This window comes from Pygoscelis adeliae, unplaced genomic scaffold (genome assembly GCF_000699105.1).
Source record: "Pygoscelis adeliae isolate BGI_AS28 unplaced genomic scaffold, ASM69910v1 Scaffold14, whole genome shotgun sequence".
In the NCBI taxonomy this organism is placed as follows: domain Eukaryota; kingdom Metazoa; phylum Chordata; class Aves; order Sphenisciformes; family Spheniscidae; genus Pygoscelis; species Pygoscelis adeliae.
In genome coordinates, this window is record NW_008825109.1 from 2,747,928 (window position 1) to 2,773,005 (window position 25,078).

At 37.1% G+C, this 25,078-nt stretch overlaps 1 protein-coding gene across 4 annotated transcripts in view; it reads right to left on the reverse strand.

The window, feature by feature from the left end:
* The window catches only part of PDS5B (PDS5, regulator of cohesion maintenance, homolog B (S. cerevisiae)), a 100,642-nt gene that overhangs the window by 10,295 nt on the left and 65,269 nt on the right, over positions 1-25,078 (reverse strand). For 2 of the 4 annotated variants that reach the window (XM_009327728.1, XM_009327730.1), the window contains exons 23-30: positions 20,188-20,311; positions 14,004-14,208; positions 10,097-10,211; positions 9,591-9,723; positions 8,670-8,789; positions 8,279-8,341; positions 5,415-5,560; positions 3,311-3,410 (exon numbers count right to left, since the gene is read on the reverse strand). In XM_009327728.1, the coding sequence (XP_009326003.1) occupies positions 3,311-3,410; positions 5,415-5,560; positions 8,279-8,341; positions 8,670-8,789; positions 9,591-9,723; positions 10,097-10,211; positions 14,004-14,208; positions 20,188-20,311 (1,006 nt within the window). Of the gene's footprint in view, positions 1-3,304; positions 3,411-5,414; positions 5,561-8,278; positions 8,342-8,669; positions 8,790-9,590; positions 9,724-10,096; positions 10,212-14,003; positions 14,209-20,187; positions 20,312-25,078 lie in introns of all 4 variants that reach the window. The other 2 variants (XM_009327729.1, XM_009327727.1) reach the window with 1 other exon arrangement.

Consider the following 25,078-nt stretch of genomic DNA (forward strand, 5'->3'; position numbering starts at 1 on the left):
GGTTGAGTCACCATCCCTGGAGGTATTTAAAAGATGTGTAGACATGGTGCTTCGGGACATGGTTAGTGGTGGACTTGGCAGTGCTGAACTGGTTGGACTTGATCTTAAAGGTCTTTTCCAACCTAAACGATTCTCTGATTCTTCACCTCTCCATGCTCTAGTTCTCTAAAATGCACAGTAAAGAGCCATAAACAGTGCAAAGATTTCAATAAGCAGCTATTAGGGCCAGAAGGATTACCCCAACCCCTGGGGGGGGGAGGGAATTTTACCCACCTACCATTTCATGGGTACCATGACTATTTCATTTTGGACCATGAAATGATCCAGAAGTTCAAATATTTACAGTATTTCACAGTTTCATACCAATGTTTATTTCAAACTAACATTATTGTATTTCAACACATACAAACACTCATTTATTAGTATTTGCCACATTGCAATTTAATCTACATAATGATAGTTATGCCACTTGAAACCAGACTGAATGTTTTTTTCCTTCACATCTATCTTGTGACATAAGATAGAAGTCAGCTTACAAATGTATGTCTCCACTTTAGCCATAAACCCTGGTCAAGAAAAGCAGAAAGAAAAGCTAGAAAGGATATGAAGAAAAAAAGTAGAAGAAATTGAAGGACAAAGAATTACACTAGAAGAAAATAAGAAAAATGTGTTAACAATGATGACATCTCCTGCCAGTTCATGACTTCACTGACAAAACTGTTGATCTATATCAGTGACATCCTCATTATTCGCTGTTCTATTTGCTTTTGCAGTGATTGTACACATCTGTCATTGCAGCTGCTTTTACTAAGTAAGTAGCTGTAGCCAAGTTTCAAAGTGAAGTTTCTCCCTCAGGTTAAACAGTGTCCCACAACCTTAGAATAAACATGTTACTCTATGATGTAATCTGGACAAGTATCCTGAACAGTGACATCTTTAAAACATGGACTTTCTGGTCCCCAAATAAAATTCTGCTTCTCAGATAATGCTTGCTATAACCTGCTCCTCAGCTCCAAAAAACCAAAAATGAGTTCTGAATCAATGACCTTAAGCAGCTTGCTTACATAGTCAAAGTCAAATACAAATGCCCTCAAAAGTACTTGAAATACTAAAGTGTATTTGCTTTATTACTTCGCTTTGCTGGCTACCAATTCAACCTAACACTTCTAAACATGAATTGCATGCCAGCAGCTGTTTAGACTTTTCAAGGTTTACAGCTGAACTGACATATTTATACAGGAAGCATCAGAAGTGGTTGGTTTTGTTTTTTTTTTTTGACAAGAGATTCCTGATTTTTCTGGTTTTGTTATAAGCCCGTTTGCTTTTCCCACAAGACATCACAGCATAAGATGATCATTTGCACTTCAAGACAAGCAAAAATTCAGGACATTTTTACTGGTCAGTAGCTTATGTCCCAAGCAACCTAGAAAAAAAAAATGCAACAGACTGACATAATGGGAGAATAGAGAAATGCCAGAGCCAGTAAAAAAAAAAAAAAATATCAAGCAGCAGTGACATCAGATATAGGACAAATATATCCCAAAATATACATATATCCCAAATACTACAAAAATTACAGACTGCCAACTGCTATTAAGGCACAAAGAACTGAAATTTACTAGTGGTACATGAAATTCTTGTTACTTGAACTGCTCTTAGAATTGCAATACAATTATGATTTTCATTGGTGGTTTATTTTTCTGTATTCTGATAGAGTTGTAAATACTGCCTGAGACAATATTTAGCCTGTTTATAATTTCATTAACATAAAGTACTACACCTGAGTGAGAGTCCAAACCAGTTTTGGTATCCTCATTAGGAACCTTTAGCATTACTGATCTACAGAAATACATAAATCCATCAGTAAGAATAAGTACGGTCAAGGCTACCACCTTCAAAGCCCTGCCACTCTCAAAGGCCTTGGTTAGAATAGAATAGGAGTAGAATATTTTCAGTTGGAAGGGACCTACAATGATCATTTAGTCCAATTGCCTGACCACTTCAGGGTCCACCAAAAGTTAAAACATGTTAAGGGCATTGTACAAATGCCTCAAACACTGACAGGCTTGGTTAGTCACTAAAATCTCTCTCAGACAGACACATGTAATTTCTCCTGAATGGTCCTGACACTGTACAAGAGCACAGCAGTGACACCATTCTGCTACCCCTTGGGGTTCAATGTTCTCACAGAACAGTTTGTTTATCTAACAGCATAGGCAATTTGCTTGTTAATCATTAAGACTATTTTACATCCTATGGGATTGTATTGGTCTGTAAATACCAGTTAGCTAGCTCACTCTGCCCTAAAAGCCTGTTGAAGACCATACTATGCACAGACAGCTTTAATATCATGCTGCAACTTCTGATACCTGGCATTCAGAACCAAGCATTTTCCTGCCTTCACTGCAGTACAAGTTGCTTGCAACAAAACAGAATCCATATGGCTATTCAGATAACTCTTCCTTGAACTTCTAAATCTAGTGTCACATCGTTATGCCCTCTTGGTATTCTAGATAACCAGGAGAAGAAACAGTTGCTATTCCTTACAGCTGTTGAAAGAAAAACACAGCTGGCTGGAAAAGGAGAACATGCCTTAGCACCAGTGATGGGACAGTACAAAAAAAGGCAAGAATTATGATGCATCAACGCTGTAATGAGGTATTATAACTTTGCTAGCTACAATAAAGAAACCATGTATGATACAGACTTTTACAACCTTGGAAGGCAATCTGAAATTTCAGACAGGTTAAACTGCTCCCCCAAAGCTCCAGTATAGTTGATAATTCTTAAACTAATCTTAAACTAACCTAATTAATTATTCCAAAGCTATATCTCAAGTAAACATCAATAACACATACAAAAAAAAAATCTCTACTGTATATTGGGGAACAGAAGTTCAAAGAAGCTATCAACTTGAACAATGTCCCAAATGCTTCATCAACAAATCCTGAGAATGAGGTAAATTGTGGACTAATTCTCATCAACCTAGCTCTAGCAGAATCTACCCCGTCAATATCACCAAACTGCAAATCATACCTGGTAATCTTGAAAGCTTACAGGAGCTGTCAGTATGATGCAAAGGTATGTATGCATGTAGTGTACACATGAAAAACAAACTGAACCTTTTTTTCCACTGCATTTTAATATCCAATTCTAAACACATTTTCCAGTAGTTTACAACGTCAACTCAATTTCATGTTTCAGCATATTTTCTTGAATGATATCAAGTACGATCACATTAATTTTTACTTTAAAGTCTTGGTGACTTAAAATGAAACACCTGCAATGCAACCAAACAGCTCACCCTTACAAGATCAGAGTCGTCCCTTTTGTCGGTTTTCTTCCCTGGTAAGGGTGAAGCCAGTGTGAATTCTTCATTTTCACTGTGGTCCATTTCAGTACTGTCAAGCCTAGAATGAATAAACATTTATTCTCCTCATTATTATAATACAGTGGGCAATAGTTTAAAAAAAAAACATTAAGAACAACAACAATATTCAGAAGAAATCTATTCCTAAACCATGAACAATCTGGCAGAAAGAACCTTTCGCTCTGGCTACGATAGCTACCACATATCACAAGCCAGAACATCTAAGTCTCAGGACAAAGGTGGCAGTCATAAGCCAAGTTGAATCTTCTTTTTTCACTGGGAAAGATAAGCAGCTTTTTGAAACAGAAGAGCCTTATTGAGTTACAAGAGATCTGTGCGTTTGTATACATTTGCATACACTTTCATATATCAGATCCCCACAGACAGACCAGCCAAAGCATGCACGCTTTCCTGTGGTGAGGTTTAGGCAATAAAACAGCAGATTTAAATTTCAGAGATCAGTTCATCCCTCAGCTTTCTGTTATTATTTAGGGCAGCAATTTCATTTTTATTTCAGTTTCTACATATGTCAATGTGGACAATAATACCTCCTGCATATGTAAAACACTGAGACTCACAGACAAAAGGTAATATACGAAAGCCAATACACAAAAGTCATTTCGTTTAATCTGCCCTGGGGTAGGTAGAAGCAACATTTTTAAATAAGAGCGCACATTTTTTAACGAAAAGAAATTATGCTCTGCACTGAAATGAAAAGTGGTATTCAAATACACAAACTCTTAACTCCCTGGCCTGGACACTGCCTAGACTGAGAAAGACATTCTCATTCCTACAAGTATACAGTCTGTAGTAACTGTGATGTAATCAGAAGCTCAGTTTTTATACATCGTCTTAACAGGTGGAAGCTTGCCTGTATATATTCAGTCAGACTGAATTGGAAATACCATGCATACTGAATCATTACCATCAATTCTAGAGGACTTTTCTCCTCCTTTGGTATCTCCACTCAAAACACTAATCAGTTTAACTTAGGTGAACTGGGGAGGTCATGAAGACGACAGAACATGTTAGGCTACGAGTGCAGCATTTTTTTTAAATGAACTGGATGTAGAACAGTATTGGTCTCAGAGTCATTTCACTGGATATAGAGAAGAATCTGGATTCCAACCTGTCTTTAGCCAATAATGTATTTTGGCACATGAACCTGCATGAATTGTAAGAAATAAGCCTTTTTGTGGACTTTCCATGGAGTTGAGAAGTATTTCTTGTAAAACACTGCACTACATTTAAAATTAATATTATATATTAAATAGTCACAGAAGTACCAAATGAGAAGTCTGATTTCCAAACATAACATTTCCTCACAGTCTTGAATTAATGTGAGAAAATATGAATAGTGGGGGCTATGCAATTTCTAAATGTCTGTGAAAAAAATTAATGATGATGTGATTTTCAGTTAAAAAAATTAACATAAGAAGATACAGTAACTGATGAATAACCGAAAAAATTTACACAAAATAAGCTATAATTTTTAAAGACAGATAACTAGAAGATGACTTCTCTAGCGTTACAGTACATTCCCCTCTCCATCACAGAAGGAATTTAAAATCCAAAAATGTTTATCTGCAAAGTCCAGTGAAGCGCAGGCCAAATTTATACAGGAGAAAGTCATGCGAGATCACCACAATGGCCTACAGTCCTCACTGTCTGTGACATGTTGTTAACATTACAGCAGGCCACAAGGTTCCTAGGAACTGCAGATGTATGTATACACACACAGATATACACATGTGTGCATGTATATATATATATATAAAAATAAAACAAACACGGAGACTCTCCTTCCCTCCTACAGCCAACTCTGGATGTGATTTGATTCTGGGTTTTGTTTTTTTTTTTTTTTAAAGCAAATTTATTTCAGGGATTAGAAAGCCAAATTTATGGTTTCAGTTATACCAATGCAGTACTATAACTTACTTCAAAATAAGATAGTAGAATTCTGTTTCTCACTTAGAAAACATAAATACTCAAAGTTTCCATTACAAATACTTGAAATATTAAAGCTCCTTTGTTGTCTACCAACCTCCCTTTGATCCTTCCTGGAGAGCTTGGATTTGAACTGCTGCTGGCATTGCTTACAGTTTCCATTCGTGAAGATTTGGATTGAGACTGCTTGCCTGCTGACGAAAGAGGCTTATTAACTGCTCCAAGAACATTGGCTGCTTTGGGCTGAAACCAAAAATATATTTCCTTTATTTTAAACTACACGTTTAGATGTTGTTAACATGTACTATGCTTAAAATATTCACAGATTTCACTTCTGCAATCAATATCTTAATTTTAACACAAAGCTATAAACATTTTCATCTGAAAATTACAACAGACACCAGAAGGAAGCTGACAAAGCTGTAATCAAATAGCTAGCTGCCTGTGGTATTCTTCTCTCTACCCTTATATTCAGTCCTCTTCTCATTGGTAGTATTGGGTGCTCACCTGACCTTGCAGTAAGCCACTTCAGGACTTTGTGCCATTTGCTTTCTGCTGAACTAGCTGCCTGAACCAGCTCACCATTTGGATCAGATGAGCATCTGTACTGGCAAAACAGAAATAGCAGAAGGACAGCCCTTTCAGCAAAGAAGCCATTAAACTGGCTTAGCTGTAATGGCAAACCACACTAGTTTCAACTGGGAATGAATGAATGAGAGCCTCAAAAATCAAATATTGTGGAGAAGATTCTGATGCTTCATGCACAGATTTTAAAAAGTTAGGCTTTTCATAGGTGTCAAAATTTCCAGACACTGGTGAGCTTCAGGTTATTCATTTAAGTGGATTATCTTTTCAGACATGCCAAATGCCTCCAGCTCATGCTAACTTTTGAGAGAGTTGAAAGAGTTCAGTTACTCCTAAAGAGAATACACCTTTATGCCAAACACCCACATACAAAAATGTTGAATTAAAGACCATTCCTCACATTTCTCATTATCTAGGATGATCCATCTTCTATTGCAATATTAGGTTCCAGCTATGTCTAAAGTTAGTGCCAGCTAAAAAAAAGTTCAACATGCACATCATAGCAGCTTTGAGTGTTCCTTTTTCAGAGATATGCACCGTGGATGTGCTGGTTATACTTTTTATAGCCGGAGGGAATTTTACACTTAAACCAAAGATTCACTCTGCACTGAGTACAAGAAAAACAGCACATCCTTTCCAAAAATAAACCTTGGAGAACAAAATCCAGTTTAAGAATTTACATCTATTAATTTAGAACTTAATCAGTAAGTGAATACAAAAAGAGCTCAAAAGCAGAGATGTTCAAATTCACACTGGACTGGACTAGACTTCCTACTAAGGAGGGGCTAACACTAACAGGGCCTGCACTAACAGTTCCTCCCTTACCACAGAACCTTCACTCAAAACCTCGCTGCCCTCAGATACCGTTCCCTGCTTATATCCACCCCACTAACACCCACTCAAACTAGTCTTCCATTCCCAAAACTAAGACTCCCTAGACCAACTCTCATTCCACGTTGCTCTCATGATGGTGAAGCAACTGAAAATTTTTGGTGGTCAAATACACCTCTGCTGTTTGTTACAAAATTTCAGAACAACAGAAAGAGCTGGAGTACCTGGTGCTAGAAATTTAAAATAATATAAAAGCTACCTTAGGATTCAGAAGAATTTCAAATTAGGATATATGAGAGATACAGAGCTACTGGAGAGAGTCCAGCGAAGGGCCACTAAGATGAAGATGGGACTGGAGCACTTCTCATATGAGGAAAGTCAGAGAGAGCAGGGGCTTTGGACTAGATGACCCCCAGAGGTCCCTTCCAACCTCAAACATTCTGCGATTCTGTGATTTTTCATGATAGCATAAACCATGTTTCTTGTTTAATATTGTCACAGTACATTTATATATTAAGTTTGGGACAAACTAGCAAGAATATTTTATGTCAAAAACTGGATGAGAGAACTTAACATTGACTACTGATCAGAAATTGGAAGACGCACAACTTCCTTTTAAAAACTTTTGCGTCTTCAGTAAGAAATGAACCTCTAAATCCATGGAGTTCAAATACTCAAATGTGCCATACAGTGATGATATATTCCAATCAATAAATGTTGGCTTTCAACTTCTAATCAAAAAGATGCTCCTGTATGTATGCATTTTTTCCTAACTTGCATTCTTCCTCTATTAGTAAGTTACTACCTCACAGCTAATGCTTCATTAGCAAAGTTAAAGGTAATGAAGATGCTACGCTTTTATTTCTTTTGCAAGGTAGCAAATGAATGTTCTTCTGTAATCTAGAATAGGACACATTAATCCGGATGAAAACCACAATTTGTCTTTTCCTTTACTAGATTTTTATTTTATTCTAAAGAGTACCTGCGTTTAGTTTTAGTGAAGAAAGAACACTGGCATTCAATACAACGCATATTTAGAAAGAACAAATTAATATAACCATAGAACAGTCAGTTATCTTCTAAGATACTGTAAAATGGTATTCAGCTTTGCCAAAGATTAATTTATGTGATTTTAAAAATCATTTATATTAGATTTTTCCATAGCTGTCACTTCATATGCCATGTTGTCGTCTTCTGCAGAAAAAAAAAGGTTAACCATTTTGCAAACTTGTCAAATATTATGGCTTTTTTTTTTTGGACTCTCTCTTTTTAAAGACAACAGGCTTTGCCTGCTGTTATCACAAACCCAGCACAGGCAGTAGCAGTTTTCCTTTCTACCTATCTCTTTCTCTCTACTTGTTTACTAATCATTGGCATATAAACCCTTTGGGCAGAAATAATGTATTTGCTTAAGCTTGAAGTGTTTCAATAACTACATGTTAGTTTTCTTAAAAAACCAAACAAACCCCCAAAAAACAATACCAAACCAAAACCACAAACATAGCACCAAAAACAAAACCACAAACTCCCACACATCATACATACCTTTCCAGGAGTGAAAAAAGACTTCATTTCCGGAGGAAGATAATTTTTGGTGTTACTGAAATTCTGTAAAAAAAGAAGGATGAGGAGGAGAAATCACAGCAATAATCAATGAACAAGATGTATACATTCTGGAGGTAGTACTGAAAGATTTTCTTTACATCATTTTTGCTTTTGAAATTGTAAACCTGAACAACAATATCTCAGCACAGGGGGAGAAATCAGTGTGTGTACACATATATAAATATTTATTAAAACATATACATACGTATTCAACTACAGTATAATAGGGAGAAGCCTGAGGTTACAAGAACTATTGAAAAAAACCTCTGAATTACAACTACCAAAGATTTAAACAGACTTATCTCAAGAAAAATTAAGTGCCAAGGTATACCTTGTCAGGTTGAGTAAAATATCTGGCTGGAAGTACAGGGTCTTTAGGGGATTCCAAACTGTATGTTGTACTCTTTGACATAATGATATTCATTGCTACATCACAGACTGTGTACAGTTTCTGTAAATAATAAAATTTAAAAAAAACAAACAACACTTTAGAAGTTCATCACAAATCATGACAAAAAACAGTATCTTCTGAGCAGAGAACTACAAGAACTCACAGTTTAAAAGCAATTATCTTAAACATTTAACATTAGCTTGCATCTTAAACAGTGTACCACAGGGTACTAAAACATAGGAGCAAAAGACAAAAGCACTGTATGCCCAGCAGTTAAGGAGAGCTAGCTTTCATGATCTTTCCACACTTAAGAATAGTGTATGCCATGGTTTCAAAGACAAAGCTAAAAAAAAAAAATTTCTTATCTCTGGGAAAAGCAGAAAAGTGACAAATTTGTACATTATGTGATGCAAAAACCTCAATAACAAGATCAGGGTTTGATACATTCACTACATAATACACACTAGAGGCACTTAATGCATGTATTTTTCTTCCTATACTAAAGCTTACTCTTGCACTTTTAAAATGAAATATTACAAAGCACTTTAGTGGATGATTTAAACAGTAAAAATTGTAGTTTACATATATTTAAAGTTAGCATTTAATAATCTTACTGAGACAGAAACAGAAGGACTGCAAACTTTTACAAATCCCTTGTAAATGTGCAAGATCTACTGAAGCATGGGAAAATAACTGTCATCTAAACTACAATAAATATAATTGTTACGGTATACAAAGCATCATCTCCCACATACAATTATATTGAAAGACATTTTAAAGTTGGTGTGTAAACAAAAACCAACTCATTCCCAGAAGCAGGCCAGAATTAAATGCAACTTCCAATGAAAAAGTATCACCTACTTCATTCATTTTTGGATCATCTGGTCCTTGAGCATCCTTAGTCTGTTTGATATTTTCTACCATTTTTCTGATAAATGCGTGACTGTTGTTTTCATTTTTAGCCATCAATATTTCCAGTATGAACCACAGGCACCTAAAGGAGAAATGCAGTACTCCTCATGAATAAAAATACAAAAGGAATTCTTTAAAAAAGCACATTTGAGAAAGTTGTTTACTCTAGGTTTTACTAGTATTATGAATTTGAACCAGCCTAACTCTGGGAAACCAATTCTTTAAAAAAAAAAAAGAAATGAAGGTAGGATGAGCAGAAGGTGAAGGTTCCTCTGTAAGATATCACAGAGCACTAAAAAAGCATATATACTATTTCTCACAGTATTTTACAGAAATAACTGCCATCATTATGTGCACTGGCCAATGTATCAGGCTACCACAATGAATTAAAATTTCACTTAGAATAAAGTTAGCTTGTTTTAACCCTAAAATAACACTATTAAAAGTAGTCTTACTCTTTAATGTCCTTGAGTTGTTCAATGTCCTGGACTTTGACATAATCTGGGTCATGAGCTAGAAGATGGATAGTATAAGGAACAACATACTCTGGTAGAAGTGACAACAGTTTCTCTGAAAAGCAGAAGACAGATGCATCAGAAGACTACATATCAAGAAATATGCTTTTCTACTACAGAGGAAAGAGCAAAATTTAAGGTCAGCATACATTAAGACAAAGTATAGGCACATGTGGGCCTATCATTTCTTTATGACGTTGCGTCTGATGGTTGATGTGCAGATGTTTCATGCATGCAAACATTAAGATTTTAAGTGTGTCTCACTCAGGGCTGCATATTTTCTAGCTACCTTGAGAATACAGCTACAGTCACCCCGTACTCCTGATCCTTTCCTCGATTCAAAGCCTGTATTCTGAAAGACTTTGAAAAACAGAAGTGAGGACAGATCACAAAATCCATGTTAACTGCAAGATGTGAGACCAGCACAATTGCAGGATAAGCTACTATTCTTTCTTTAGACACTGCAGTGTACAGCCTTGCTGTCAACAGAACAGAAAGAAATGCCCTTTGCAGGGGCTTTGCAGTCAAATTGCCACAATGTTCTCCAAACCCACAGACTGTTTACCTGTTTAAAGAAGGGATAGGAGGTAACATGAAAGCTATAATAAAGTAGTAGTGGACTGAATTTGAAAGGCTCAATCCCACTTGAACAGAGCAGCACAACTGAACTATGACATACAAAGCATTCAAAACTTTTTCTAGCATCCTCCGAGACTTGTAAGTAGTCCTCAGCAAGGACTGCAGGAAGTCTTACCTACATCACAACAGTCAGATGGCCTATTTTCCTCGGGGATTTAAAAGGTAAGGATTGTTGCCAAAGGCCCTCTCAGAGTTATGGTCACAAAATACACATTCCATAATGTAACAAACAAATTCCTGAACTAACCCACACCATGCAGAGTGAACTTCAGCACCTCAGAGTTTGATGACGAAAACCAGAATGAAAAAGGTCATATCCCACAGGGCAAGGACAACAAAAAGACAAGTTGTACACCAAAAGTCAAAAGGCATTTTGCAGAAAACGTCCACACTGCTTTCTTTAGCCTAATGACTGAGAGGAACTGGAAGATGCACAGCACACCTAAGTTATTAAACCTGTACCCTGTGCAACAGGCAGGACAATAGGCAAGGAAGGCATACTAGTATTCTATGTATATTACTATGGTACAAGCATTTGATCTCAAGTGCTTGTGGCAAATGCAAAGTCATAGTATTAACACGCCTATAGATAAACACTTGAATGCACATGTGAAGGAAGGAGGGAAACTCCTGGCTCTGTTTTGGGGGGTGGAGGGGGTGGGGGTGGAATCACATTTTTGAGCTAGTAAGTGGTCATGAAAGACATGACAAAGTCTGGAAAATCTTCTTTCAGTAAGCTTTTAACTATCCCGTATTAGGTTATGAATAAGAAGTCCAAACATCTGTAAATCATTATATATAATAATATCTGAAAATTATTTTAAAATACATTCGAACACTGACATTTTTATCTCTAATATAGGTATTCATATGAGATGTGCTTGACAAATATTGTGCACATCAAATAAAATACATCATTATTGTAGATTTCACAAGACTAACTAAATAATTGCTACGCATACATCGTCTTACTCAATCTATCCCATTCTTAAAGGTCTGTATAAATAGGGGTAATGCACAGCCTACATCAAACATTTGGATTCATTCATAATAGCAAGGAAAGTGTTCAAAATTAATAAAGGCCCACAGAAGATAGTGCTGTCAAGTTCTAAGGATACTTTTAGACAGACATTGCAGCTGATGCAGTTAATTACCAAGAGTAATATCTCTACTACATAGTGTAAGCCATCATAAGGTTTGCAAGAAACAATAAAATCACCCAATTTCTATTTCAAGTTATATTTATGTAATTGAAATCCAGTGTACTTTGCAAGGCAGTTTTTAACGTGTTTCAGTTGACATTCCACTATTAACTTTAAAAACATCCTTCACTTCTTCAAGCACTGTTCTGCATTTTAGCCAGCAGCTGTTTGCGTAACTAAATAAAAAAAATAAAGATGTGGCAGGGAAGAAAAAGAACATAATTATGATTTCAGAACACTAACAAAATTGGCTTGCCTTAGACTTGTCCCAGGCAAACCAACCTGCTATTATTTGTATTAATTAGCAACTTCAATAGAATGCTCATCAAGAGCTCATGAACTCGGAGTTTCGTTAACTTCCTGCCTTGTACAATTTCTAATATAACTATAGTAACGATTCCAACTGGGTCTGGAAAACAAAGTGAACCAGATCCAGACAAAACAGGAAAAGGACAAATATTGACACATATTATATTTAACCCCTGTCATGACAAAAAAAATAGTATTTACATGTTCTTTCCTTATGTCTAATGAAGAAAGACACAACCCAAAAGGTGGGGTGGCTTTACGGACATCAACTACCAGCACTTGAAAGTAGAACGTGCCAAAAACCCTCATGACAGGTCTTTATGAGCATTTAGGAAAGAAACTTGTTAAAAAAATTAATCTTCACTCTTGTAATTTTTTTACTTACTGATTTGCAAGTAAAAGCCCAGCCTTAGAAAACAAAGATTCCTATGCAAGACAAGTCTCTACCCAGATGAAACTAGTAACAGATACACAATCAAAGTAAGGCTCTTCTTCAGTGGTTTCCACTCTGAATAGCATTTAGAGAATTTAAGAGGCCTGAGAGTAATTCCTGCCAGCCTCTGAAAGGTCAGCATGGAGGAAAAAGGCATTTTACTGTCTGGTACCAGTCCTTAGGAAGTTTTCCTTAGAAACCATTTCAAGAGGAATAGTCTTAGGATGACCTAAAGGCGTTTGCTCAATGGATTTTTCTTTTTCACACATTCCCAAGGAGGGAGAAAAGCACCACTCTCTTTTCTTTTTTAAGTCTAATTAACAGTACACAAAAGCATTTCTCTGCAGACTTATGCTCTGATATTCTCTGATCAAAGTCTAAGGGGACTAAGGCACACACAGACTGACACGACTAATATAAAGTCTGTGATTCATAAATGCAGAAGGAAATCAGTTATCTGACAGCATCTGTGAGATTAGATTCACAAAACAGGTCTGTCTATCCTAAAATGAGATGAAAAAATCTCCTTCATTTCGCAAAGGCCAAACCATCAGTAATCTTTCAAAGAAATAAAACTTTCAAAAACTCTTATTCAAAATTCCCATAGCTCTTCATAAAGGTCTACTTTTTCCTATGACCATATACCAGTGTTGTCATACTGTGTGTCTAGCTTTGAGTAAGTCAAAAGGGAAAAGGACTGATTTTATAAAAGAAAAAGAGCTAACATTAGTCCATAATAACTTACAAAGCATTCCCACGATTGGACTGCTGTCACTGGGAAGAAAGAATTACATAAACTCATCCTGAAGTGCCTACAAATATAGCCCTTTGCCAGCATAAGACAAGATAAGAAGCTACTCAATATAGCAGCGCAAACACAGTCAATTTAGTACAGCATTTATGTTGTTAAGGTTGCATATTATTAATTACTGAAGTAAAATTAATCATTGCCACTTCACTTACAACATAATTAACCATTAAGTTCAAACAGTACACATAACTGCCTTGAAAAACTACTTCACTTCCAATATACTTAGGCAAAAGCATTTGCACAGCTTTTAACAAAATTGAAAGATCTCAGAAATGCCTGTTAAAAAATACAAAAGAAAATCTGGACTCTATTTTCAGTTTTCATTAGACACCTCTAAGTGAAATTTACAGCCATTCTATATATAAAAACAGAAAACCACCAATATTTTCAGTCTACTCACATATACATTTGAACTACAGCACTTGTACCAAAAAGTGACTTCTATTCTCTTACCACTAACTGCTGCATGTTGCTTCAGATACTCCCTTCTGACATTTATGTTCTTCACAAGGCACTGCCTAGCATGAGCTCTTCTCTCTTTCACTGGATCTTTTGCACACAGTGCACAAATAGCCATATATTCTAGTGGCAGCCGTAGTCTAGAAAGGCCTTTGTGAAGTTTCTGAGCAAATATTTGTCTCACTTGGTAACATTCATCCTATTAAAAAAAAAAGCAAAAACAAAAAAGGTAACCAGTAAACTTTTCTAAAAGTAATACAGACTGTGAAATAAAACATGGAAGCCTAGGTAAATATGCCAAAATCAATTTCAGACTTGCAGCCACAGAAACATAGGAATTGTAAGAATGTTTTTTAGTGCCAATTCAGATAAATTAAATTGAATTAATCAGTTGAAGCTTCCCTTAAGATCAGGAGAAGAGTTAACGTTCAAGAACTGTACAGGAAGATATCACACTCAGGACCCAAGGCCTAATTTAGCATAGTATTGAGGCATGGAGTTAATGAAGTTGTTTACAATAGGACCACTTGCTTTGTGGAGCCGAAGTCAAAGATCTGCACTGAAACAGCATTTAGCCACCAGTAACTACTGTGTTGATTTTACTAGTGCAATTTCACAAATTTTCATCAAGCATTGATATTAGAAACCAAATAAAATTCAACAGAATGACCAGATAAGGTCAAACACTGAAGAGAGTACCAAGCATTTCCATTATACTGTGGAAACCTATGAACTACGACTGACCACAGAAGAAAATAACCCATGTCTAATAGTTGCCAAAGAACACAAAGTAAAATAATATGAAGGCAGCAAATGTACTTCTACAATTTATCACAACGTATTTCCAGAAGAGATATGAACTTTAAAATTCTCTGTATGAAAATAACCTACATACTTTAAGACAACATTCAGTATACCACAAACCATTTAGTAACACAGGCCAAGGAAGGTTAACAGAAGCAGGTGCGGAAAACAGTTACAAGAAAATGTATGGAAAAGCATAAGGTAAACAAGGCTACCAAAACAGCTTGACATATTTAACCTGCCAAAAAAAGGTCAAGAGGAGAGATTTGTTACCTCTAAATATGAAGAAAAAACATTAACAGGAATAAACAGCTATTTTAGTCAAATGACAGTTTTGAAACCTGAAGGAATTGAAAAGGGTTTCCAGCTATCAGCCAACAGGAAGTGCAGAGACAAAACTGGCAACACTGACTCTGCTAAATTCCCAAATGGCATCATAAGAGATCATGTGTTAGATAAAACAAGCCTCCCTCTCCCCGCACCCAAAAATTAAATCCAGAGGAAATTCATCAAGCCCCGTTTTCCCTTTTGTGCTTCAAGCCATAGTCTTCCTCTATGGACTGAAACGCCTGCTGTAGCCAGAGTTGAAGCAACCCAAGACCACAAACCCAAACTGTGAGACCTGCTCAAGATCTATTGCCTCTTTACAGCAAATCCACCCCACAGCAGAAGACTGAGATACAGCCCTCTTTTCCTGCTCAGTAACACCACCGAAGTCTAAAGCCTTTGGAAAGCTTAGAAGAGACCTGTGCCTAGTTGGTATATTGACAAGGAAGCATGTCCTCTTGACTCAGGGGACAAAGGAAGGTACAGTTCATTGTTACTGATGGTGTTGAGTGGCATAAATTCTAATGATTTTTATTTCTTTATCTTTTAATACTGAGAATAACCTTAAATTCAGCTCAGTTACACTAGTTCACTGAGAAGCAGGGGGACCAAACTCAATCAAGTTCTACATTTTTTATAGCATACATATAAAACCCTAAAATTGGGCTAATTTTACTTAGCTACTTCTGATGAATTGGCATTAAATTCAGAGAAGTTCACCATTTTAAAGTATTTAAAAAAAAATTTGCAAAGCAGCATGTACCCCTCAGACACAACTCATTCTTAAAAATGGACAAAGACTTGCTTAAACAATTAGAACACTCAGAGTTGACAAAGGAAACTGAAAAAGCTGTAGGATTTTTTTTAACAAATGAAACATGCAACCTAAAAGATTTATTCTAAATACAATTAAAATTGCATTTTCAACAGCAGAGCTTATTAGATCTTAAATCTGGTCTTCAAGCCTGTTAAATACTCAAGTTCTTAACACTATGCTCAATTATTTTCTACTCTGTTTCAATATGAACCTCTGCTGACATCAAAATTTGTTCGGCAGATCAAAGAACTTAACCGCTGGTGAGCTTACAGGTTTGGCCAAACACATATATAACTTATTTTAAAATGACTAAAACTACATGCATTTAATTATCACAAAGTCTGTGTTTACCAGTGCAACCTTAATACAGCAATTAGCAACAACACTTAATTATGTATTCTGCGCTCTAATCATTCCGTATTACAAAATGGCAGTTTCGGAGAAAAAAAAAAAAATAGCCAGCACAGAACCATAGCAGAACCTGTGCAACCATTACAGACCTTAAAAATTAAGCTTTTCCTTTTTTTTAATCTGCTTCCCGATCTGTCCACTTAAAGAAAATTTGCTGTAAATTGAATTACATAATACTAGACATCAGTATGTCTGATTGGCCTTGACATCACTTGAATGTCCTAATTTGTGGCTAGACTTGATAGTGTTAAGAATTAATAAACTTTTAGAATAACCAGTGTCTACCATCAAGAAATGGATTCCAACACAAAACATTCTAAGCATAAAAACATATGCATGCATATGTACACATGCAAATATCTCAAAAACAAATATACAGATGGTTTCCGTAGGAGATTAATACAGTACCACCTATAAGTGCAAAAGTCACTGAAACCATTACAGTTACTCTGCATCTGAGGATCTAAACTCAATAGCCTAGCAGAGAGAAATGAAACTGCAGAAGACCTCAAGAAGATCTAGAAAAGTTATTCGTAAGTATTCAAAATCCATTAGGAGCTGCAGAGGAAAGTAAAGGCAGAATTCCTGTCCTGACAGAACTTACAATCTAAATTCTAGTAAACAAGTAAGAAAGGCAAAGAAATATCAATAAATGAGGAGAAAAAGTGACAAAAGTGACTATAGTGGAACAAATTCTCCTGGAAGCTAATGTCAAGGCACGTAGATATCCACAGGGAGGCAATTCCAGACAGCCAACATGGCTTCACAAAGGACAAATCATGCCTGACTAATCTAGTAACCTTTTACAATGGAGTGACTGTGTAGGTGGATAAGGGAAGAGTAACTGATGTCATCTACCTGGAGTTCTGTAAGGCCTTTGACACAGTCTCACACAACATTCTTGTCTCTAAATTGGAGAGATATAGGTTTCATAGATGGACTATTCGATGGAAAAGAAATTGGCTGGATGACTGCGTCCAAAGAATTGTGGTCAAAAACTCAATGTCCAAATGGAGATCAGTAACAAGTGGTGTCCCTCAGGGGTCAATATTGGGACCGCTACTGTTCAATATCTTTATTAATGACACAGATAGCAGGACTGAGTACACCCCTCAGCAAGTTTGCAGACTACACCAAGCCAAGTGGTGCAGTTGGTACACTAGAGGGAAGGAATGATGTCCAGAGGGACCTTGACAGGATTGAGAAGTGGGTCCATGTGAACTTTATGAAGTTCAACAAGTCTAAGTGCAAGGCCCTGCAGCTGGCTCTGAGCAATCCTCAATATCAATACAGATTGGGGGATGAATGGATTGAGAGCAGCTCTGCAGAGAAGGACTTAGGGACACTGGTGGATGAAAAATTGGACGTGAGCCAGCAACGTGCACTTGCAGCCCAGAACACCAACCGTACCCTGGGCAGCATAAAAAGAAGCATGGCCAGCAGGTCGAGGGAGGTGATTCTCCCCTTCTGCTCTGCTCTCATGGGACACCACCTGGAGTACTGCATCCAGCTCTGCGGTCCCCATTACATGACAGACATGATGCTGTTAGAGCAGGTCCAGGGGAGGGCCACAAAAATGGTCAGAGGGATGGAACACCTCTCCTGTGAAGCAAAACCAAGGAAGTTGGGGTTGTTCAGCCTGGAGAAGAGAAGGCTCCAGGGAGACCTTATTGCGGCCTTTCAATATATAAAGGGGGCTTATAAGAAAGACAGAGAAAGACTTTTTACCAGGGCCATTAGTGACAGGACATGGGGCAATAGTTTTAAACTGAAAGAGGGTAGGTTTAGACTGGACATAAGGAAGAAACTTTTTACAATGAGAGTGATAGGACAAGGGAACAGGTTGTCAGAGAAGTTGTGGTTGCCCCATCATTGGAAGCGTTCAAGGTCAGGTTGGATGGGGCTTTGAGCAACCTAATTTACTGGAAGATGTCCCTGCCCATGGCAGGGGGGGTTGGAATGAGATGATCTTTAGATGTCCCTTCCAACCCAAACTATTCTATGATTCTACAGTAAGATGTGATACTAACTTGTTTGTGAATGTTGATGACCCTATTATGTTCTTCTAATTTAAATCTCATGTCCCAAAATTCCCTTTCAAAAACTGAGGAGAGGTAAGCATTAGACCCAGAGATAGCAAAAAAGGTGACAACACACCTGTTATCAATATCCACAAACAGTTAAGACTGGTACAGCTGGAAAATAAGAAGTGAAAAAGAAAGTGAGAGACAGTGATGAAATGGAGGGCAAGGAGCTTGCACCTAACATATTGAAAAGAGAGTCAAAACAATGAAGGCAAATTCTGATAGAGGAGAACTGCAAGGTTAATATTTGCAGAAAACAAAAGTTTGCCAAAGGAGGGAAATGACTGAAGAAATTAACAGATTTTGATCACTGGAATCAGAAGAAAACAGAACATGCAAATACTATATTGGCAAGGCTAGTCTGGCATGACATTATCCAGCTAGAGTATCCTTTCCAGAACAGAGACAGATCTTATTTGTCATTAGAGTAAGTGGCTACTCTCCTCTCTACTAATTTTGTTCTGAATTGTAAAAATCTTTAAAACTCATTTTGACACAAGACTAACATTTCTGTTAGGTTTTGGAATAGGAAGACTGAAAAGTATCAGTCCACACTTTCGGGCTAAAGACCTTCAGTTACTACCACTGAATTTCTGCTGCATTTTTGTTAGATTTCATCTGCTTAAGTAATTTTAAGTTTTGTTCTATTTCTCGTTTTTCATAGCATTTGGGAACTGAGTAAGGGCTCCTTTCCATAGCAACACAGAAGCTTAAAGTCCACATAAACATTGTTAAAACTATATACAAGCCTAATACAGACTGTCTTACTCTGGTATATGAATGATATTTCTAGCCTAACTGTACCCAAACTCCAAACAACTTAAGAACTTAAAAAGATGCTCTATATGAAAATAAACAATATCCACACAGGAGCTATACTTTGTATTTTCTAATATTATATACCAATTTCAAATCTTCTGACATTTAAAATGGGTTGCAGCTTTTAAAGCTTTAGCCAGTCACAGGAATTAAGGTCTAGAATTATTACTAAGGTCTATCATTATTACTGAAGATATCTTCTGGAAGGGATTCCTTCCAGAGGATTTCTTGACTTTTATAAAGTCAGGAGAATACCAGCAGTTACACAAGTAACACCAACATGAGTACCTCCATGATTGCCTTACTCTTGGGGTGGAACTCAATTTCTGTAGATTTTGCTAAGTCTACAAGACAGGAACACAGAGGATCTCTGTATCTGTACTTACAATTTGAAAATTATTTCCTTTCTGCTACTTTGGGCTCTCAGGCAGAAATTAAGGATGAAAATTCCAATATCTACTGAGAAATCTCTCCCTATCTTTTCTAATATTTAAAGGATGCCAACTATCTTTACAGACCTCTGCGTTCCAAATATATTCTACCCAAGTATCAAGAAACCAAGGTCACTGTTGTCACCACAGTCCAACATACTTTATATCATCTCATTTCAACTTCTAATAATATCATAAGACAGCTGGGGTATTACTTTAAATCAATACTGAATTCCTTAGTTCATCAATATTCTAACATTTCTCTACTTTAAGTTAGCATTCCCCCACTGGGCAGCCTAGTACTATAGATCTAATTCTCATCCAAAATCAGTTTTCAGGATTATGTAGTGGGAAAATAAATTAATGCCAAGGCTGAACGTTTTGCATAAAATCAGATTAGCAGAAGTATACACAACATACAGAAAAAATAACATATATACTCATACATTTGCTGATAACCCACAAGTCCCACCTAATTTCCTTACATTTATGGCTAGCGCACACAGCTGGTACTGTTCTAAGGTGATGATTTCATGGTAACAAGGTTCTTGTGCCAACTTCACAATAGCATTCCCTGCAGCCAGCCTCAAACGAGACATATCAGGTTTACTGAAAAACAAGCACACGGATTATGAAGGTTAATTATAAAAAAAAATTACGTAATTATTTGACTTAATCAAATCCAAATAAGTTTGCAATACTGAAAAACAGGTACTTTAAAAAGAAGTAAAAGTTTCCATGGACTTCGCTGCCACCGCCACCCCCCCTCCCCATCAACAGCAGAAGTAACTTCAAACCAATAGTAGTTTCCATGTCATCACATTTTACAGCCTATTACCACATACCTATTACCTTGCCCCAACTTAGCAATGAAAATATTCCTACAAGTTCCACATGGGTGTGAAACAGTTTTAGCCATGCACTAGACCAGCACAGTCCAAATTGCCCCTCAGAGATCTCAATTAGCCTGTAAGATACTTTTGTTCAGCATGCCGGTTTTCCTTCAGCAAGGGGTTCCTGCCAAAGAAGTAGCCCATTTCTAGTCCCCAAAGTCACCAAACTCTTTCTAGCAATGATAGGTCAAAATCCATGCTGCAAGTCAACATAAATTAAGATTAATTAGATATTATGATAGGTGACTAAGTGTATTGTATTTTTAAGACAATAGCAAAAAGGATTTAGCAAGTGAAAAAAATTTCAACATCCTGAAAGTACTGTTACTTGACTTGCACACCCAAATTGCACTCCCACCTAGCAAAACACTCCAACCATTTGCTAATTTTCATATCAAAAGATTAATGGGTTTTTCTGTAACCTACAACCGTATTTACAAAGGTAATCAGAATATCAAAAGCATCTTCACATAAGCTTTGCAAACTGATATCCACTTAACGTGTGCATTAATAGACTTAGTTGAGCTTTCACTGTTCTTAGAAAATTTATTTCAGTAAAGTATATTACTTCTGCCTTTCATCAGATCAAACACAAAAGTAGTAAGTAATTTTATGCATCTCTCACTGAAAACACTGATGAATTCTACTCAGAAGTAGTAAGTACAGCTTTTTCCTTTGATAATTTGGAGCAGGAATCAAGTTGTATTCTTATTTAGAAATAATTATTCATTTAGGCAGGACAAATATTGTTTAACTTCTTAATCATTTGCCCTTTATCCTCAGGAATAGCAAACACTGTAGTCTTAAATCCATTATCATGAAACTGTATGAAGCATTTAAAGAATGAGATTAAAAGCCATTATTAAACACAGAGTGCATGATAAAAATACCTACTAAAGAGCTTAAACCTTAAAATTTATCTAATCAGGCTTTATACACACCTCAGTATTTTATGGAAACCACAACATTTCAAAAAAATCCAAACAGCTCATGAGCAACCAAGTAACAGGACAAAAGCTGAACTAACTTTCAAACATGGCATGAAGATTAACATGGTAACGTCTAGTTTTTAATGCTAAATTTCAGTTTAAATTGCATCTACTGTGATAAGTGAACCCAATAAAGATTCAATTTTTGCACTTCAGTGACAATTTAGCAATAATGACTTACAAGTACAGAGTGATTGAGCCAAATGAAAGGATAAAATTAAGAACTTTCAATCCTCCTCAGCATTGGTAGTGATAACATTTAATTCTGAAAATTGAATCAAAGCTATTTCACAAAAAAGTTGGTCAAATCTTTACAGAGTACGTGTATCACGGAAATACCCACAAGCACGTGTGCACACTGTGGGAAGGAAGAGGACGACAGTGTCAGTTGTGAATATCATTCTTATAGCTGAGGATGAAAATCAGATCTGTCTTATTCCCCAAAAGGATTATCTTAGAAGAAACTCTTAATTGAGGAGTTATTTTGGATCAAATTGTTACAGCCAAAAGCTTTCTGATCTGCATTATCTCAAAACACACAATTATTAGGGCTGAAATAAAAGCTTCTGTATGATGTAATTGCAGTTTTTGATTACTTCTAATAATTTTGAAAATTAGTACCAAGGATGCCCTTGTCCTATCAGAAGCTCTCTAAGAGATACAAGAGGGACCTGGACATTTATTTTCTGGAGTACTATTACTATTGCTGAAGACCAGATATTTGAAATGAGAACAAAAGTGCAACCACATGGAAAGATATCAAATGCAAAACACAGTCTTAATTAAGGTGGTGGGCTGCACAAAGATAATCCAAATAAACGCATCTTGAAAACCTATCTGGTGCATAATCATCTTCTCTCACTTTACAAACTAGCAGTCAACATTTTTTTCTTCTACTCCAGAGGATGAATGCCAGTGTCCAATTTTCTAAGCATTTTCCAAGTTCCATGGAATAAAAAGTCTTTTGAATACAACCTCTGAAAAATGTTGCATATCAGATGGTATAGCAAATTATCTATAGCACAGAACTATGAAGTTCTAAACTCCGAAGTTTTTAAGGAATTTTTCTCTTAGTAAGCTTCAGTTTAAGGAAAATGCAGATAGCATTTCAGAAAAATCTCAGTTCAGGTTCATATCCAGTATCAATACTTTTAGCAGCAGCTAGTGTCCTCTGATACTGAAATACTCTTATTTTATGCTTAGTATAGATTTAAATTAAAATCCTACTACAAAGACATGCAGATAGCTGTTTTACCTAACCACAAGTAGAAAATAAGTATTATCTTAAATTTTAAATTTGTAGGACTGTTTATGACTTATAAAATGAAAAATAAAGACCTGGAAAAGACAATTGAGATATTGCTTATTGACAAAATTAAATATTAAAGAAATCCAACACTGGTGAGTTTAACCTACACATGCTAACATCTCAACGCAATCAGTTGTTGTCTTAAAAGCAATTCAACAGTCATCAATCCTACTACTTCAAAGTGAGAAGGATGAACAAGAGTAGGGATTTGTTTACTTGTTTTCCAAGTGGGACCTTGCCTTCACCTGACACTTTAAGGCTGAACTATGCTTTGAAATTTAAAAAAAAAATCTCATTCTCTTACACTATCACTGAAAAGTACAGTTGTGTAGATTCAGAGAGGCATGGGGACAGAGTCATATTTATAGCTGATGAGGACAATAACACCAAGATGATTACAACATGACTAACAGGCTACATGAGGTCAAATGTCTCCTGAACCCTGCCACTTTCAGTTAATTCAATTATCTTTAACAAATTATACATTGTTTAAAAGACAAATACAAGCCACGAACACAAAAATTGACTCTACATAGAATTACATCAGATCAAGTACAGTTTAAAAGATTATGTTCTGTACTGAACAGACAATTTTACTCTTTCCAAAGCCTACTCTAATTTGGAAGGAGCAGTGTAGGGACACAGTAAGCACTGCCAAAAAGAAGCTATCCTCATTGCGTTCTCAAAGGGTGAACAATAAAGGTCAGGAAGTGTCAGCAAGATACCAGCAAGCTCCATGCAGAACTGATGCACCTGAAACACCATCTCCTCTGCTTCAGGTTTTGAGAGTACTTGTTCACATAGGCGGTATAGCTCACACAAACAGGGAAAAGGAGACCTGCCCTCCTTGCAGCTTAGAACTTTCCCAAAATGCAATACTGGGAATCACAGAATAGTTACAGTTGGAACGTACCTCTGGAGGTCATCTAGCCCAACCCCTCTGCTCAAGCAGGGCCACCTAGAGCAGGCTGCCCAGGACAGTGTCCAGATGGCTTTTTAATATCTCCAAGGATAGAAACTTGACCACCTCTCTGGACAACCTGTGCCAGTGCTCAGTCACGATCACAATGAAAAAGTATTTCCTTGTGTTCAGACAGAACCTCCTGTATTCCAGTTTGTGCCCATTGCCTCTGGTCCTGTCACTGCGCACCACGAAGAGCAGCCTGACTCCATCTTCTTTACACCCCCCGTTCAGTTATTTATACACATTGATGAGATCCAGACTGAGCCTTTTCTTCCCTAGACTGAACAGTCCCAGCTCTCCCCTTTAGCATCTTTGTGGCCCTACAGTGGGCTCATTTCAGTAGCTCCACATCTCTCTTGTACCGGGGAGCCCAGGTGTTCCATCACCTTTTCAGGGATCGAGGTGAGGTCGACTGGCCTGTACTTAGCTCTCTGGGTCCTCCTTCCTGTCCTTTTTGAAGATAGGAGAGACATTTGCTTTCCTCCAGTCTTCAGGCACCTCTACCAATCACCACGATCATTTAAAGAGGATCAAGAGTGGCTTCACAATGACATCTGCCACCTCCCTCAACACTCATGGGTGCATCCCATCAAGGACCATGGGCTTATGCATGTCCAGTTTGCTGAAGTATTCTCTAACCTGATCATCTTCCCCCAAGGGTGTCTTCCTTGCTCCAGACTTCCCCCTGGTCTCCAGGGCCTGGGATTCCTGAAGGCCAGTCTTGCTAGTAAAGACTGAGGTGAAGAAGGCATTCAGTACCTCAACCTTTTCCATGTCCTGTGTCACCAGGACTCTTGCCTCATTCAGCAGCAGGTACACATCCTCCTTAGTCTTCCTTTTGTCACCTATTTACTTAAGGAAGCTCTTCTGGTTGCCTTTGTCATTCCTCACTAGATTAAATTCCAGCTGGACTTTGGCTTTCTTAACTGTGTCTCAGATAGTGTTCTCTGTATTCCTGCCAGGTTACCTGTCCCTACTTCCACTTTGTGTATACCTCATAGAATCATAGAATAGTTTGGGTCAGAAGGGACCTTTAAAGGTCATCTAGTCCAACAACCCTGCAACGAGCAGGGACATCTTCAACTAGATCAGGTTGCTCAGAGCCCCATCCAACCTGACCTTGAAGGTTTCCAGGGATGGGGCAGCCACCACCTCTCTGGGCAACCTGTGCCAGTGTTTCACCACCCTCAGCATAAAAAATTTCTTCCTTATATCTAGTCT